Raw genomic sequence first — 18,909 nt, forward strand, 5'->3', positions numbered from 1 at the left:
GACTATCCTGCCTTTTGTTTAGCAAGGGCATTATATGTCTACAATAGATTTACAGGATGTGTATCTGCATATTCCGATTCATCCAGATCACTTTTAGTGTCTGAGATTCTCTTTTTAGACAAGCATTACCAGTTTTTGTGGCTCTACCGTTTGGCCTAGCCTCAGTTCCAAGAATTTTTTTCAAAGGTTCTCGGTGCCCTTCTTTCTGTAATCAGAGAATAGGGTTTTGGTATTTCCTTATTTGGACGATATCTTGGTACTTGCTCAGTCTTCTCATTTTCGAAGAATCTCATACGAATCGACTTGTGTTGTTTCTTCAAGTTCATGGTTGGAGGATCAATTTACCAATCAGTTCATTGATTCCTCAGACAAGGGTAACCTTTTTAGGTTTCTAGATAAATTCAGTGTCTATGACTCTGTCCTTGTCAGACAAGAGAAGTTTAACATTGATATCAGCTTGTCAAAACCTTCAGTCACAATCATTCCCTTTGGTAGCCTTATGCATGGAAATGTTGGGTCTTAGGACTGCCGCATCAGATGCGATCTCCTTTGCTCGTTTTCACATGCGACCTCTTCAGCTCTGTATGCTGAACCTATGGTGCAGGGATTACTCAAAGATATCTCAATTAATATCTTTAAACCGATTTTACAACACTCTCTGACATGGTGGACAGATCACCATCGTTTAGTTCAGGGGGCTTCTTTGTTCTCCGACCTGGACTATAATCTCAACAGATGCAAGTCTTACAGGTTGGGGAGCTGTGTGGGGGTATCTGACGGCACAAGGGGTTTGGGAATCTCAGGAGGTGATTTCAGATAGACAATGTCACAACTGTGGCATACATCAATCATCAAGGAGGGACTCACAGTCCTCTGGCTATGAAAGAAGTATCTCGAATTTTGGTTTGGGCGGAATCCAGCTCCTGTCTAATCTCTGCGGTTCATATCCCAGGTATGGACAATTGGAAAGCGGATTATCTCAGTCGCCAAACGTTGCATCCGGGCGAATGGTCTCTTCACCCAGAGGTATTTCTTCAGATTGTTCAAATGTGGGAACTTCCAGAAATAGATCTGATGGCTTCTCATCTAAACAAGAAACTTCCCAGGTATCTGTCCAGATCCTGGGATCCTCAGGCGGAGGCAGTGGATGCATTATCACTTCCTTGGAAGTATCATCCTGCCTATATCTTTCCGCCTCTAGTTCTTCTTCCAAGAGTAATCTCCAAGATTCTGAAGGAATGCTCGTTTGTTCTGCTGGTAGCTCCGGCATGGCCTCACAGGTTTTGGTATGCGGATCTTGTCCGGATGGCCTCTTGCCAACCGTGGACTCTTCCGTTAAGACCAGACCTTTTGTCTCAAGGTCCTTTTTTCCATCAGGATCTGAAATCCTTAAATTTAAAGGTATGGAGATTGAACGCTTGATTCTTAGTCAAAGAGGTTTCTCTGACTCTGTGATTAATACTATGTTACAGGCTCGTAAATCTGTATCCAGAGAGATATATTATAGAGTCTGGAAGACTTATATTTCTTGGTGTCTTTCTCATCATTTTTCTTGGCATTCTTTTAGAATACCGAGAATTTTACAGTTTCTTCAGGATGGTTTAGATAAGGGTTTGTCCGCAAGTTCCTTGAAAGGTCAAATCTCTGCTCTTTCTGTTCTTTTTTACAGAAAGATTGCTATTCTTCCTGATATTCATTGTTTTGTACAAGCTTTGGTTCGTATAAAGCCTGTCATTCAGTCAATTTCTCCTCCTTGGAGTTTGAATTTGGTTCTGGGGGCTCTTCAAGCTCCTCCATTTGAACCTATGCATTCATTGGATATTAAATTACTTTCTTGGAAAGTTTTGTTCCTTTTGGCCATCTCTTCTGCCAGAAGAGTTTCTGAATTATCTGCTCTTTCTTGTGAGTCTCCTTTTCTGATTTTTCATCAGGATAAGGCGGTGTTGCGAACTTCTTTTGAATTTTTACCTAAGTTGTGAATTCCAACAACATTAGTAGAGACATTGTGGTTCCTTCATTATGTCTTAATCCTAAGAATTCTAAGGAGAAATCGTTGCATTCTTTGGATGTTATTAGAGCTTTGAAATATTATGTTGAAGCTACTAAGTCTTTCCGAAAGACTTCTAGTTTATTTGTTATCTTTTCCGGTTTTAGAAAGGCCAGAAAACTTCTGCCATTTCTTTGGCATCTTGGTTGAAATCTTTAATTCATCTTGCCTATGTTGAGTCGGGTAAGACTCCGCCTCATAGGATTACAGCTCATTCTACTAGGTCAGTTTCTACTTCCTGGGAGTTTAGGAATGAAGCTTCGGTTGATCAGATTTGCAAAGCGGCAACTTGGTCCTCTTTGCATACTTTTACCAAATTCTACCATTTTGTTGTATTTTCTTCTTCTGAAGCAGTTTTTGGTAGAAAAGTACTTCAGGCAGCGGTTTCAGTTTGAATCTTCTGCTTATGTTTTTCATTAAACTTTATTTTGGGTGTGGATTATTTTCAGCAGGAATTGGCTGTCTTTATTTTATCCCTCCCTCTCTAGTGACTCTTGTGTGGAAAGATCCACATCTTGGGTAGTCATTATCCCATACGTCACTAGCTCATGGACTCTTGCTAATTACATGAAAGAAAACATAATTTATGTAAGAACTTACCTGATAAATTCATTTCTTTCATATTAGCAAGAGTCCATGAGGCCCGCCCTTTTTTTGTGGTGGTTATGATTTTTTTGTATAAAGCACAATTATTCCAATTCCTTATTTTATATGCTTTCGCACTTTTTTCTTATCACCCCACTTCTTGGCTATTCGTTAAACTGAATTGTGGGTGTGGTGAGGGGTGTATTTATAGGCATTTTAAGGTTTGGGAAACTTTGCCCCTCCTGGTAGGAATGTATATCCCATACGTCACTAGCTCATGGACTCTTGCTAATATGAAAGAAATGAATTTATCAGGTAAGTTCTTACATAAATTATGTTTTTCAGTAGAAACCCAAATAAAGCAGACATGAGTCTTATATCTGAGCTATAAAGAGATTTTGGAGCACAGAATAATTAATTTGCCCCATCTACTAACTATAAATTGTATCCAATTTTTAAAGGTACAGTCTACACTAAAATGGATATTGTTTAAAAAGATAGATAATGCCTTTACTATCCATTCCCCAGCTTTGCACAACCAACATTGTTAGATTAATATACTTTATAGCAGAGATTTTCAACCTTTTTTTTTTGCCACAGCACATTTTTTTTACATTAAAAAATCCCGCGGCACACCACCTTCCCAAAATTTTACAAAATCACACATTGTAGCCTAATACAGCATATACTATATGTATGTGTGTGTGTGTATGTGTATATGTGTATATATATATATATATATATATATGTGTATATATATATATATATATATATATATATATATATATATATATATATATATATATATATATATATATATATATATATACATATATATATATATATATATATATATATATATATTCATTAAAATTATGGGGGAGATAAAAAACTGAAATTAAAATCCTCCATGTCTCAAAAATAAAATCAATGTAAATATTTGCATAGGAAATTAGCACATCAAGATTCCCCACTTGCTTTTTCCCAGAAATAACTCATGTACAATGTTAGCAATGCACAAGAGAATTCTGGGTAAGATATGCAAATTAGATATGCAAATTCTCGTTTTTTTTGCTTCAAAATACTGTTTTAACACAGCTATCCTTTTAACAGGATTATTGCAGCAAACCAGAAATCACTCACTAGACAGCCTGTTTCGCTCTTTTTGGAACTCATCAGTAGGAGATAGATTTCTGGTTGCTGCATTGGTAAAGCTATTTTCATGGTTAAACCAAAATTCATTAAAATTATCGGGGGAGATAAAAAACTGAAATTAAAATCCTCACTGAGAATTTGCATATCTTACCCAGAATTCTCTTGTGCATTTGTAACATTGTATATGAGGTATTTCTGGGAAAAAGCAAGCGGGGAATCTTGCCTAGATGTGCTTATATATATATATATATATATATATATATATATATATATATATATATATATATATATATATATATATATATATATATATATATATATATATATACAAAAAGTGAAGAAAAAACTCGATCCACAGGTCAGAATGGATAAATTAAAAACGTCTTTATTTGATTTCCATTAAAAGTCCCTTGAGGGGTCCTGTACAGCAAAAGAACATAGAGCACTGTGTACTCAAGCTCTATATATATATATATATATATATATATATATATATATATATATATCCTAGTCCTAAAGCCCGTTCACACGGGCCATTTTTTGTAGTACATCGGTCCCACCCCTTGCGCTCTCTCCCTCCCCCTCTCTTTTGCTCTCTCTCCCCCCTCTCTTTTGCTCTCTCTCTCCCCCCTCTCTTTTGAGCTTTCTCTCTCCCCCTCTCTTTTGAGCTCTCTCTCTCCCCCTCTTTTTTTTAAAAAATATTTATTTTTCACATTTTCATTCAATATATACAGAAAAGAAGATAAATAGCAAAATAGACATAAATTGTGGCGACGCAGCTCCAATTTGTTCTATCCTTATCTTGGAGACACAGCTCCAAATTTGAAAATAAACAATTTCTGAACATAGTTTGATCAGTATAATATCTTGTTCTAAATTATACATTAAACTTTCTTTTCTATTATAGTTCCTTTTAGTATTTGTCATACATCTTACAGACTTTTCAACAAAGAAACATTATTATATCGTAGCTTTCAAATTGTTTTCCACCTTCCATCTACAATCAACTTATCATTAGTTAGACCTTATCTTAAGATAGAAAAGAGTGCGATAGAGGGAGTTGGATCACGTTCTTATTAAGTTGGCTTCTCCCCTTCTCCCTAATTAATTCATAGCCATTCCTCTCTGAGCCTGCTCTCCATTATGTATATGTGGTATTTTCAAACCTACTAATTAGTTCACTTTGTGTATCTCTATCCTGTATCTTAATCCAGAATTTCCATTTTTCAAAGAACTTTTCTACATTTACCTCCAAGTTATACCAAATATCATGTTGTTCAATCAGGAATTGTTTATGCACTAAATTTTTTAAGGCATTCAATGATGGTGCCCGTTCATTCTTCCATCCTTTTAGGATGAGATTCCTACTTATTATAATTAACATTGAAAAAAAGAGTTTACAGTGTATAACTTCATTTTTTTTAAAATTCAGGAATATAACATGATCTGCTTGTAATACCAACTGTTCATTGCATATTTTGTTAGCCCAATATGCTACCATTTTCCAAAATCTCTGTAATTTTGGGCATGCCCATAGGCAGTGGATTAAATTAGCTTTAGTTCTACTACATTTTTCGCATTTATATCCACCTTGGGCCTTCCCCCATTTGGACATTATTTCAGGTGTAATGTATGTCATCCATAAAATTTTAATATGTTGTTCACGTAATGTTGCTGCTAACGTGGTCTTTTCTATCCTTCCTATACTTTTTAAGATAATCTGTGAGTTCAGGTCGGGAAAATACATGTCTTTCCATTTTGATGTAATTTTTCCCACATGTTTCTCATATTCTGTATGTTTTATGGTATTATATAATAGAGATATTGAGAATTTGTTATTTTTATATGCATTATAAACTGGTGTCAGGGATAAGTGATCCCATATTTTCCCATGCAATCTAATCAATTTCGAGCAGTAGTCTCTAATTTGTAGATATGCGTAATAGTGCTCCTTCTTGCATTGAAATTTATCCTGCATTTCCCTAAACTCTATAACCTTTGCGTTATCTCCTTCTCTATTAATAATTTGTGTCACATTAATTAAGCCGTGTTCTTCCCATTCTATCCCAGTGTTTGTTAGGAATCCTAGTTGGAAGTCTTGGTTTCCTCTAATTGAGAGAAATTGTGATACTGCAAATCTTATATTCAGCTTATTGCATATTTTATGCCATGCTATTATTGGATCTTTAAATAAATTAACTCTCTTAATATATGTGGGGAGTTTATTAATTTCTAGATGGACTATATTCTTTAAATACAAGGGTTTAACTATTTGAGATTCTATGTCCAGTATAGTAAAATGCCCTATATCTAAAAGCCAATCTATAGCAATTTTCCCTACTGCCACTAGGTTATATAGAGTAATATCAGGTAGGGCCATTCCCATTCGACTCTTTGGGAGTGTTAATTTCCCATGGTTTAGCCTTACTTTCTTTTTCCCCCATAAATATATTTTAATGGATGTACTTATTTTCTTCCTTTCTGTACTTTTCAAGAGCAGAGGAATATTTTGAAAAATATATAATAAATGTGGTAGTGCTACCATTTTTAATAGATTTATCTTCCCATATAAGGATAGGGGGAGGGTTTCCCAATGTTTAAGAGTTTCAGAAATTTTTTTAACAGCTTCTTTTATATTTAATGAATATATTTCCTCCGGATCTACTGAAAATTTTAGGCCCAGATAAGTTAGAGTATGTTTTACTTCTTTAAAAGTTTGAATATCTGAGTCTTTTTTTTTTTGTGCACCCATGGTACTTCTGATTTATTTTTGTTAATTTTATAACCAGAAAATGCTCCGAATTCTTCTACTATTTGGCATATTAGTTTAAAATTTCTGTGGGATTATTTGGTAAAAATTAGCAGATCATCTGCATAAACCGCTAATTTAATTTCCTTCCCTCGTATACTTATTCCTGGAATCTTAGATCTAAGTATATTGAGAAGTAGTTCCAGGGCTAGATTAAAGATTAAGGGGGACAAGGGACATCCTTGTCGAGTCCCTCTTAAGAGTGGAAAGAACTTCGTTTTATCTTTGTTTATAATTAGAGTAGCTTGGGATTTTTTATATAATAATTCGATCATGTTATAAGAGTTTCCAGAGAATCCAAATTTATCTAGTGTTGTGAATATATGGTCCCATACTATAGAATAAAAGGCTTTGTGCACATCCAGCGCTATTATAGAAAGGTCTTCTTCACTTATTTTCTTATTATATTTTTTATTGTACCAAACATCTGCCAATGTTATATACAATTTCCTTAGATTAGTGTTGGATGAGCGTCCTTTCATAAAACCTGTTTGGTCCTGATGAACCACCTCCCCAAGTATTGCTTGTATTCTTTTAGCTATGATACTTGTAATTAACTTATAATCAGTATTTAATAATGATATTGGTCTATAAGACTCTATTAATTGTGGGTCTTTTCCTGGTTTTGGTATAATAATTATTGAGGATTCATTAAAATCTGTAGAAGGCATAAGTTGCCCAGTCCAGAATCCATTGAGTAGTAATGTTATTGTGGGTGTAATTTCTTCAACCAGTATTTTATAAAATTCGGGGGGTAGTCCATCAGGACCAGCAGCCTTATTATTAGCTAAATTTTTAATAGTTTGTGCTACTTCCTCCTCCGAAATCGTTTCATTAATTTTGTTTAGCTGGGTTGTATTGATTTTTGGGACCGTTACTGTTCTCCAAAACTGCTCTTTTATGTTTTCATCTATAGGAAATGATGAATATAACTTTGAGAAGTATTCATAAAATGTTTCTTGGATCTCTTTAAGGTCGGTTATGACCCTACTCCCCACTTTAAGCCCAGATATAAACTTACTTTTCTTTTGATTATTATTTATTTGGGCCAGAAATCTTCCAGATTTATTACCAAATCTGTAAAATTTAGCGCATCTTTTCATATCATCCTTAATTTCATTTTGGATAAAAAAATTATCCCTATTCTCTTTTGCCAACACATATTTTTCCCAATTAACCTTTGATCTTTTATCCAAGGATTTTGTATATGCATTAGTTAAAGCCTTGGTTACTTGTTGTTTCTTATAATTTAATTTCTTTTTCATCTTAATTACGAAAGAAGTAATCTCTCCCCTAAGTACTGCTTTCGCAGTGTTCCAGTATATATTGGTTTTATTCCAATAATTATTATTAAATCTGTCATACTCCTTCCACTTTTCTTTCAGAAAACTTATGAATTTAGGATTGTTTAATAAGTATTTTGGGAAAAAAAATAAACCTGGGTGCTTTATAGGGGGTGTGTTAAAGGTGATGCTAATAGGGGCGTGGTCTGATAGTGTAATTTGCTCTATCTTAGCCTCTTGTATTGGGTTAATCAAACTTTCTGATATTAGAAAAATATCTAAATGGCATAACATGCATATGATGGTAAACAGAAAGGTCTCACCCAGTTAAAGCAGATGTCGTCTTCTCTATGCTGGAACGATATAATTAATATCCAGGGCAATTCTCCATGAGCTTGAGAATCCAGGAAGGGGAGGTAAGTGGATCTGTAAAACTGCTACTGTCAGAGTGTGTAGGTCGCAATTGATTAAAAGACCTCCGCAGACACAGAAAATGGCGGCCGTTCCTGCCACTTCGTCCCACTCTCCTCTATTCTTGAAGGCGACTATCAATTTGGACTCCAGTAACGAATACGAACCTCCTGGCCAGTTACCCCTTTCGGAAGCTTGGGAACAAGTGAATGTAGGCTCCTAGGCCTCAGAGTAGGCCACAGTGATATATGAGCTGTCGACCCCCGGCACTAACAGGCCTCCGCAACAGGGGGGGGGAGAAGAAAAAAGGACTGCAGCTGTTTGCTTTATCTCTGGAGCGGAGCCCTGACCCTCCGGAGTGTCGTATATCTTTTTATTAGATCACTCAGTAGTCCTCGTGGCTTTCATAGCAGATGCCTTCAAATACATGCGCCACCACCCAAATGCGCACTGGCTTGATGGGTCTTCTCTTGCTCCGATCTCCTTGATAGGAACTTTTGTAATGCAGCTGAGGTGAGTGAAATCTCCGGAGCGGAGCCCTGACCCTCCGGAGAACTGTGTGGGAGTTGAGAGAGTCCCTGCGTCTCCGGATAAGCAGTAAATAAGCAGTAGCTACCGGCTTCTGTTCTGCTTCAGGAGTGCACTTGAGCGAGAAGGGACCAATTCGTGGAGGCACACCTGATGATCTCTCACGGCACACTAGTGTTCCGTGGCACAGTGGTTGAAAATCACTGCTTTATAGCATTTAAACCTCTAAATTTCTGCCTGTTTCAAATGCTCTATTGACAGCCTCTTAAAGGACCAGATAACAAGACAATACAATAGCATTTACTCTGAATTTCAAATAAGTAGTAGATTTGTTTCTAACAAATTTCAAACTTATGTATATTCCCACTCCTCCTGTATCATGTGAGAGTGATCAGCCAATCACAAATGCATATACGTATAGTCTGTGAATTCTTGCACATGCTCATTTTGAGCTGGTGACTCAAAAAGTGTAAATATAAAAGAATGTGCACTTTTTTTTTTTAAGGGAAGTAAATTGGAAAGTTGTTTAAAACTATATGCTGTATCTGAATCATTAAAATTTAATTTTACCTGAGTGTCCCTTTAATCACATGCTATTTTATTTGCTTTTCACAACAGGACACTGGTAGTTCATGTGGGCCATTGACATAAAAATGTGTTCATGTTCAAGTTATTTAAGATTTAGCACAACACATTACTAAATGCATGTCTATAGATTTTAAATAGTCACAGTCATGTTATCGGGGGGCTGTCAGAAGATGCTTAGATACAAGGTAATCACAGAGGTAAAAGTATATTAATGTAACAGTGTTGGTTATGCAAAACTGGGGAATGGGTAATAAAGGGATTATCTATATTTAGTCTATTGTAGACTGTCCCCTTAACTAATAGTTTTCATCACTGGACACAATGGAAGAACCTTGTATCTGCTTCATTATCTTATTGTTATTCAGGCTATATTTGCACAAGTTCATATACGTTTCTGCATGGAGCGGTCTTTTCTCTGCATGGAAAATACAATTTGAACACTTTATTTACTTTTAATATATGTATACCTGTATAAGATGCTGATTTTGTTTTCTCTTTTGTTGTTTGTTTTTTTTCCTCTTGTTAATATATTTAAAAATTACTAATATTTTTTTTTTCAAAAAAAAATCAGACATGTTCCCCTTCACTAGTATGAAAGCCAAGAGATTTCAAAGGAAGTACAAAACCAACACTGCTATATTAGCTTCAGCTTACAGTTAAACCACTTTTATTTCATATTTAATTTGACATGAGACATGCATTGTTCTCTTGATATTCTTAGTTGAAAGCTAAACCTAGGAGGTTCATATGCTAATTTCTTAGACCTTGAAGGCCGCCTCTAATCTAAATAAATGCATTTTGACAGTTTTTCACCACTAGAGGGTGTTAGTTCATGTGTTTCATATAGATAACATTGAGCTCATGCACGTGAATTTACAGAGGAGTGAGCACTGATTGGCTAAAATGCAAGTCTGTCAAAAGAACTGAAATAAGGGGGCAGTTTGCAGAGGCTTAGTTACAAGTTAATTACAGAGGTAAAATGTGTATATTATAACTGTGTTGGTTATGCAAAACTGGGGAATGGGTAATAAAGGAAGTATCTAACTTTTAAAACCACAGAAATTCTGGTGTTGACTGTCACTTTTAAACTTTCATGACACTTTTAAATTCACTTCTTTTTTCTAATGTGCTAAGTTCTCTTGGTATCCCTTGTTGAAAAAGAATATACACATATCCTACACTAATAGGTGCTAGCTGCTGATTGGTGTTGAATCATTTGTCTCTTGTGATTGGCTAACTAGATGTGTTCAGCTAGCTGCCAGTTGTGCAATGCTGTTCCTTCATCAAAGGATAACCAGATGAAGAAACAAATTTGATAACAGAAGTAAACTGGAAAGTTGTTTAAAATTGTATGTTCTATCCATATCACGAAAACTATTTGAGTTTCCTGTCCCTTTTAATAATCCCTAGTTTATGTGTTTGAATACAAGCTTTTTCACTTTACTAATAAGATCAATTCATAGTGTGCAGATGAACCTTTCCTATAATTTGGTAACTTAACATTTTTATAACTTCCAAGATCTTTGAAATTTTAAGATACTTGTAGCCACCGGATTACACAATTTACAACAGCATTGGGAACTAGGAGTTAGTCCCACTTAGGAGCAACAAGCTGGTGATTTGCAGGTATTGTGACTGCCTCTTCTGTTGGTTAACCGGATAATGTTCTGGAATGGTAATGCTTTTGAGACTTTACCTATGTGTTTAACTCATTTGCGGGTGGGGGGGGGTTATCACCTAGTTATCTATTGTTAGTAATACAAACCTGCATGAATTAGAATGTCCCTTTAATTTTTAAATCCTGTTTATTCTTGAAAACCACTGTTAGTTTACACTACTACCTGCTGGACAGTTAGACAAAAGTGAGATGATTCGAGGTTATATACTAAAGCACTGTAGGCAAATGGACTAACTTAATCTCCTCCTCTTCCTTTTATTTTTTGAGAAATAAGGTTCTTTTTTCATGTAATTGGTTACAGTAACTATCATGGCATCTGCAAAGTATTATCCTACATTGTTGTTGTTTTTTCTTTCTGTGCTTAAATGTATGTGTAGTTTGTGAGCCTCTCAATTCTAATATCATTTTTAACTTTATTTATACAGGTTAGATGGAAATTGGCCTGAAGGTTTATCATCTATGAATAATACACTACTTTTCACCCACCCTCTAACCCATAATGTCTCTGGGACATATGTGTGTAGTGTCTCCAATATCCTAGGTCAGAAAAGTGACCAAAAGACCATCACTATTTTAGGTGAGTTGAAATTTTGATTTCCCTTTTGATAATGTGTCTGTTTTACAGGTATGCTGATCTATATCTATATCTATCTATCTATCTATCTATCTATCTATCTATCTATCTATCTATCTATCTATATATATATATATATATATACACACATACATACACAGGTGTGATGATCTATATATACATGTGTGATAATATATATATATATATATATATATATATATATATATATATATATATATATATATATATATATATATATATATATATGATCTATATATTAAACTGCTTGCATAAAACCCTGCTGAACCTGCATACATTTTATAAAAGCCTGGTAAATGCTTTAGAGGTTCTTTGTGTCTAATACTGGACACACCTGAAAAGGATAAAAAGGCTTTTTTTTTCATGTCATGGACTAATGTCAATTAGTTGTATATATGACTGGGGATGCCCAGTGTTATCGTTTTTAACTATCTGCATCTTCTGTAGGAACTTGCATGATATATGTATTTACACTTCTGTATATTAAAAAGGTTTTTTTTCACTTTAGCATACATATGACTGGACATGAATTATGTTTGCATATTTGTTCTTTTTTTAGTGCGCAGGCACTAATATATATTTTCTAAATTATCTAGAGGTGTTTATTTTGGAGTACACCTTAGTCCTGTGGATTATTATCATTGATTTCACTTTTTATATTGTTTTATTAGAGGTTATTTTGCTGAGGGCTTATCCACAATATTGTGTGTGTGTGCATATATGTATGTGTATATATATATATATATATATATATATATATATATATATATATATAACATATATGTGTGTGTGTATGTATGGTTGTATGTATGTGTGTATACTGCTTTTAACATAAAAATGTATGTCGTAAATTATTGGTATAGATTTTCTTAAAACACAAGTAGACTACAAAGTTTCAATAAGACTTGTGCATTTGGATCCTTCAATAGGATCCAAATGTGCAAGGAGAAGAATTTGCACATAAGAATAAATGCTGCAAGCGGCCTCCTCCTTCCACATTTGGATCCTAACTAAGAAACCAGATGTACACGTCTTGTTAAAATAACATAACAAATGTGAAAATTGTATTCTCTAACAAATTAGTGCAATTTATTTTTGCATTACTGGCCCTAGATAAGTATGTCTTTACTTGTGTGTTTAATAGGGTTGCACATGCTGCAGGGTAAGCAGGGAGGAACATGAATTGTACTGTTCATCAGCACTATTCATGTGATTTCCAGAGGCAAAATACATGCTCCGCCCTGCTTACGCTGCAGCATGCGTAACTCATAAGTGTCCAGGAAAACATGGCGGAGGTGGCAACCATAGTGTTTAATCGCTTTGTGATAACAGCTCTTGAGTATTATGACATGGCACACATGACACCACCAATCACTGTCTGTTGGAGCTATAAGATTGCTGAGCTGGACTTTACCTTTGTGTTTAACCTCTTTCCATTTGTTTAACACATACATACTTATGGTCAGTAATGTATATGCTCTAATACCTTAGAATGTAATTTTTTTTCAGATTTAGATTAGCCTTTTAATGCCATTTTGTTCCTTCTACTCTTTACCTTTTGCTTTCATTCACTATAAACCTTTGCCATGTTTCTTTCAAGTGTAATCTTATCTAAAATTTGTAAAATGAGATAATCTCTGACCATGTCTAGTACTTGTGCAAACGTTTTGCTTTCATAATGATGTTTCCTGAAAGAAAAAAGCCTCTTACTGTACGTTAATAGTCATTATGGGTAAATATCATAATAGAGAGAAGTGTTTTATCTAACTGTACTACAGGGATAACCGTAAATGTCTTTGTGCTTATATGTTGTAATATTTTCCATATGTTGGGTTAATGTTGTTGCTTTTTTAATAAACAAACTTTTAAAGAAACATTAAACACTTTGAGATTTACTAAAAAATGTTTAATCAAACCTAGTAAGACAAATCTGTAGTACACATTATTTACTTTGGCTCCTTCCTGTAATTGGCCAACTATGATGAATAAAAATGCACAAGGGAGGCGTCACTAGCATAACCCTGATACACACACTGTATGTGTATAACTGGCCTCAGATTATCATATAAACTTATAATACAAGTAGTGTAAATTGGAAAGTTATTTAGTTTTGTTTTTTAATTCTGTGCTCTGTCTGAATCACAAAAGAATATTTTTGGGGTTTCCTATAACTTTTAAGGCTTTCAGGGTTTTTATCACCTTCATCTAGTGTGTTCATTTTTTGCAAAACCGCAAAATATCACAAGTGTTTACAGTTTCTTTACTAAACATATTTCTCCAACATAGGTGTGTCCGGTCCACGGCGTCATCCTTACTTGTGGGATATTCTCTTCCCCAACAGGAAATGGCAAAGAGCCAGCAAAGCTGGTCACATGATCCCTCCTAGGCTCCGCCTACCCCAGTCATTCTCTTTGCCGTTGTACAGGCAACATCTCCACGGAGATGGCTTAGAGTTTTTTAGTGTTTAACTGTAGTTTTTATTATTCAATCAAGAGTTTGTTATTTTAAAATAGTGCTGGTATGTACTATTTACTCTGAAACAGAAAAGAGATGAAGATTTCTGTTTGTATGAGGAAAATGATTTTAGCAACCGTTACTAAAATCCATGGCTGTTCCACACAGGACTGTTGAGAGGAATTAACTTCAGTTGGGGGAACAGTGAGCAGTCTTTTGCTGCTTGAGGTATGACACATTCTAACAAGACGATGTAATGCTGGAAGCTGTCATTTTCCCTATGGGATCCGGTAAGCCATTTTTATTCAGACAGTAAATAAGGGCTTCACAAGGGTTTATTAAGACTGTAGACATTTTCTGGGCTAAATCGATCATATTTACACATATTTAGCCTTGAGGAATCATTTAATCTGGGTATTTTTTGTAAAATAATATCGGCAGGCACTGTTTTAGACACTTTATTCTATAGGGGCTTTCCCTAATCATAGTCAGAGCCTCATTTTCGCGCCGGTATGGCGCACTTGTTTTTGAGAACAGCATGGCATGCAGCTGCATGTGTGTGGAGCTCTGATACATAGAAAAGTCTTTCTGAAGGCATCATTTGGTATCGTATTCCCCTTTGGGCTTGGTTGGGTCTCAGCAAAGCAGATTCCAGGGACTGTAAAGGGGTTAAATATAAAAACGGCTCCGGTTCCGTTATTTTAAGGGTTAAAGCTTCCAAATTTGGTGTGCAATACTTTTAAGGCTTTAAGACACTGTGGTGAAATTTTGGTGAATTTTGAACAATTCCTTCATACTTTTTCGCAATTGCAGTAATAAAGTGTGTTCAGTTTAAAATTTAAAGTGACAGTAACGGTTTTATTTTAAAACGTTTTTTGTGCTTTGTTATCAAGTTTATGCCTGTTTAACATGTCTAAACTACCAGATAGATTGTGTTCTGACTGTGGGGAAGCCAAGGTTCCTTCCATCCAGGAAGGTCAATTCTTGACCACGGTGGATTTAAAGGATGCGTATCTACATATTCCTGTCCACAAGGAACATCATCGGTTCCTAAGGTTTGCATTCCTGGACAAACATTACCAGTTCGTGGCGCTTCCTTTCGGATTAGCCACTGCTCCAAGGATTTTCTCAAAGGTACTAGGGTCCCTTCTGGCGGTGCTAAGACCAAGGGGCATTGCTGTAGTACCTTACTTGGACGACATTCTGATTCAAGCGTCGTCCCTTCCTCAAGCAAAGGCTCACACGGACATAGTCCTGGCCTTTCTCAGATCTCACGGATGGAAAGTGAACGTGGAAAAGAGTTCTCTATCTCCGTCGACAAGAGTTCCCTTCTTGGGAACAATAATAGACTCCTTAGAAATGAGGATTTTTCTGACAGAGACCAGAAAAACAAAACTTCTAAACTCTTGTCGGATACTTCATTCCGTTCCTCTTCCTTCCATAGCGCAGTGCATGGAAGTGATAGGTTTGATGGTAGCGGCAATGGACTTAGTTCCTTTTGCGCGCATTCATCTAAGACCATTACAACTGTGTATGCTCAGTCAGTGGAATGGGGACTATACAGACTTCTCCGAAGATACAAGTAAATCAGAGGACCAGAGACTCACTCCGTTGGTGGCTGTCCCTGGACAACCTGTCACAAGGGGTGACCTCCCGCAGACCAGAGTGGGTCATTGTCACGACCGACGCCAGTCTGATGGGCTGGGGCGCGGTCTGGGGATCCCTGAAAGCTCAGGGTCTTTGGTCTCGGGAAGAATCTCTTCTACCGATAAATATTCTGGAACTGAGAGCGATATTCAATGCGATATTCAATGCTCTCAAGGCTTGGCCTCAGCTAGCGAGGGCCAAGTTCATACGGTTTCAATCAGACAACATGACGACTGTTGCGTACATCAACCATCAGGGGGGAACAAGGAGTTCCCTGGCGATGGAAGAAGTGACCAGAATCATTCAATGGGCGGAGACTCGCTCCTGCCACCTGTCTGCAATCCACATCCCAGGAGTGGAAAATTGGGAAGCGGATTTTCTGAGTCGTCAGACATTGCATCCGGGGGAGTGGGAACTCCATCCGGAAATCTTTGCCCAAATCACTCAACTGTGGGGCATTCCAGACATGGATCTGATGGCCTCTCGTCAGAACTTCAAGGTTCCTTGCTACGGGTCCAGATCCAGGGATCCCAAGGCGACTCTAGTAGATGCACTAGTAGCACCTTGGACCTTCAAACTAGCCTATGTATTCCCGCCGTTTCCTCTCATCCCCAGGCTGGTAGCCAGGATCAATCAGGAGAGGGCGTCGGTGATCTTGATAGCTCCTGCGTGGCCGCGCAGGACTTGGTATGCAGATCTGGTGAATATGTCATCGGCTCCACCATGGAAGCTACCTTTGAGACGAGACCTTCTTGTTCAAGGTCCGTTCGAACATCCGAATCTGGTCCCACTCCAGCTGACTGCTTGGAGATTGAACGCTTGATGTTATCAAAGCGAGGGTTCTCAGATTCTGTTATTGATACTCTTGTTCAGGCCAGAAAGCCTGTAACTAGAAAAATTTACCACAAAATTTGGAAAAAATATATCTGTTGGTGTGAATCTAAAGGATTCCCTTGGGACAAGGTTAAGATTCCTAAGAGTCTATCCTTCCTTCGAGAAGGATTGGAAAAAGGATTATCTGCAAGTTCCTTGATGGGACAGATTTCTGCCTTGTCTGTGTTACTTCACAAAAAGCTGGCAGCTGTGCCAGATGTTCAAGCCTTTGTTCAGGCTCTGGTTAGAATCAAGCCTGTTTACAAACCTTTGACTCCTCCTTGGAGTCTCAACTTAGTTCTTTCAGTTCTTCAGGGGGTTCCGTTTGAACCCTTACATTCCGTTGATATTAAGTTATTATCTTGGAAAGTTTTGTTTTTGGTTGCAATTTCTTCTACTAGAAGAGTTTCAGAATTATCTGCTCTGCAGTGTTCTCCTCCTTATCTGGTGTTCCATGCAGATAAGGTGGTTTTACGTACTAACCTGGTTTTCTTCCAAAAGTTGTTTCTAACAAAAACATTAACCAGGAGATAGTCGTGCCTTCTCTGTGTCTGAAACCAGTTTCGAAGAAGGAACGTTTGTTGCACAATTTGGATGTTGTTCGCGCTCTAAAATTCTATTTAGATGCTACAAAGGATTTTAGACAAACATCTTCCTTGTTTGTTGTTTATTCTGGTAAAAGGAGAGGTCAAAAAGCAACTTCTACCTCTCTCTCTTTTTGGATTAAAAGCATCATCAGATTGGCTTACGAGACTGCCGGACGGCAGCCTCCTGAAAGGATCACAGCTCCTTCCACTAGGGCTGTGGCTTCCACATGGGCCTTCAAGAACGAGGCTTCTGTTGATCAGATATGTAGGGCAGCGACTTGGTCTTCACTGCACTCTTTTAACAAATTTTACAAGTTTGATACTTTTGCTTCTTCTGAGGCTATTTTTGGGAGAAAGGTTTTGCAAGCCGTGGTGCCTTCCATTTAGGTGACCTGATTTGCTCCCTCCCTTCATCCGTGTCCTAAAGCTTTGGTATTGGTTCCCACAAGTAAGGATGACGCCGTGGACCGGACACACCTATGTTGGAGAAAACAGAATTTATGTTTACCTGATAAATTACTTTCTCCAACGGTGTGTCCGGTCCACGGCCCGCCCTGGTTTTTTAATCAGGTCTGATAATTTTTTTTTCTTTAACTACAGTCACCACGGTATCATATGGTTTCTCCTATGCAAATATTCCTCCTTAACGTCGGTCGAATGACTGGGGTAGGCGGAGCCTAGGAGGGATCATGTGACCAGCTTTGCTGGCTCTTTGCCATTTCCTGTTGGGGAAGAGAATATCCCACAAGTAAGGATGACGCCGTGGACCGGACACACCGTTGGAGAAAGTAATTTATCAGGTAAACATAAATTCTGTTTTTTTAAAATGTTTAGATAAAGAACCACTCACATTAGAGGTAGAGGGAAAATGTGTTTGTTTTTAAGACAGTTGATACTTAAAGTGAAGGTAAAGTCAAACGGCTAATTACAAATAATTAGAGATATGATGCCAAATAAATATAAGTTTAATTCATCAATTTTTTATAAAACATAAATTACCTGTGATATCTTATGTTTTTGTAATCGAATCGGCTTTCCTATAAACAACCCGTACATTTTTTTTTTTTCTAAATTACTATCACGTGCCTCTTAGATCCAATTGATTTTCTGGCCGTTAGGCGGCTGTCAAATTGCGTCATAAACATCCTGGTTTACCTGCGCATGCGTGACTATTTATCCTCCGCAATTTGCAAGCGCGCGCGTCCTCGTTTCGCGCATGCGCATTATAAATTTTGGGTTTTAGTCATTGAAGGAGCTGCCGGTCCATAAATGATGCGCATGCACGGTTAATCCGTGCTCGATGTGCACGAGTATGCTAAACACGTATAGAGCGGGTGGGACCGCTCTATACGTCAGTGTGTCCTAAACCAGGAAATGGAGCGTGGGAGGAGATTATTCAAGGAACGGTAGGAGAAATAAAGATATAAATTGAACAAAATAGATAATTTTTTATTAATAAAAAATCTAGCGACTACATTTGGGTTAATAAAAGCAACATAAAAACGATTGCTGGTTACAATAACTTTACCTTCACTTTAATAATTTCCGCAGTAGCTCATAATAGTTTTTCCCCACATCCTTTGGATTTACAGTAAATACATCAATACTGAAGAAAAATTAATAACTTTCAAAACCTCTTTTTGTGTGTTTG

General features: G+C 36.8%; 1 protein-coding gene across 2 annotated transcripts in view; it reads left to right on the forward strand.

The window, feature by feature from the left end:
* NECTIN3 (nectin cell adhesion molecule 3) overlaps positions 1 to 18,909 on the forward strand; it is a 485,985-nt gene that overhangs the window by 237,101 nt on the left and 229,975 nt on the right. For both annotated transcript variants that reach the window (XM_053706944.1, XM_053706943.1), the window contains exon 5: positions 11,510 to 11,661. In XM_053706944.1, the coding sequence (XP_053562919.1) occupies positions 11,510 to 11,661 (152 nt within the window). The remainder of the gene's footprint in view (positions 1 to 11,509; positions 11,662 to 18,909) is intronic.

This window comes from Bombina bombina, chromosome 3 (assembly GCF_027579735.1).
Source record: "Bombina bombina isolate aBomBom1 chromosome 3, aBomBom1.pri, whole genome shotgun sequence".
NCBI classification, from domain to species: domain Eukaryota; kingdom Metazoa; phylum Chordata; class Amphibia; order Anura; family Bombinatoridae; genus Bombina; species Bombina bombina.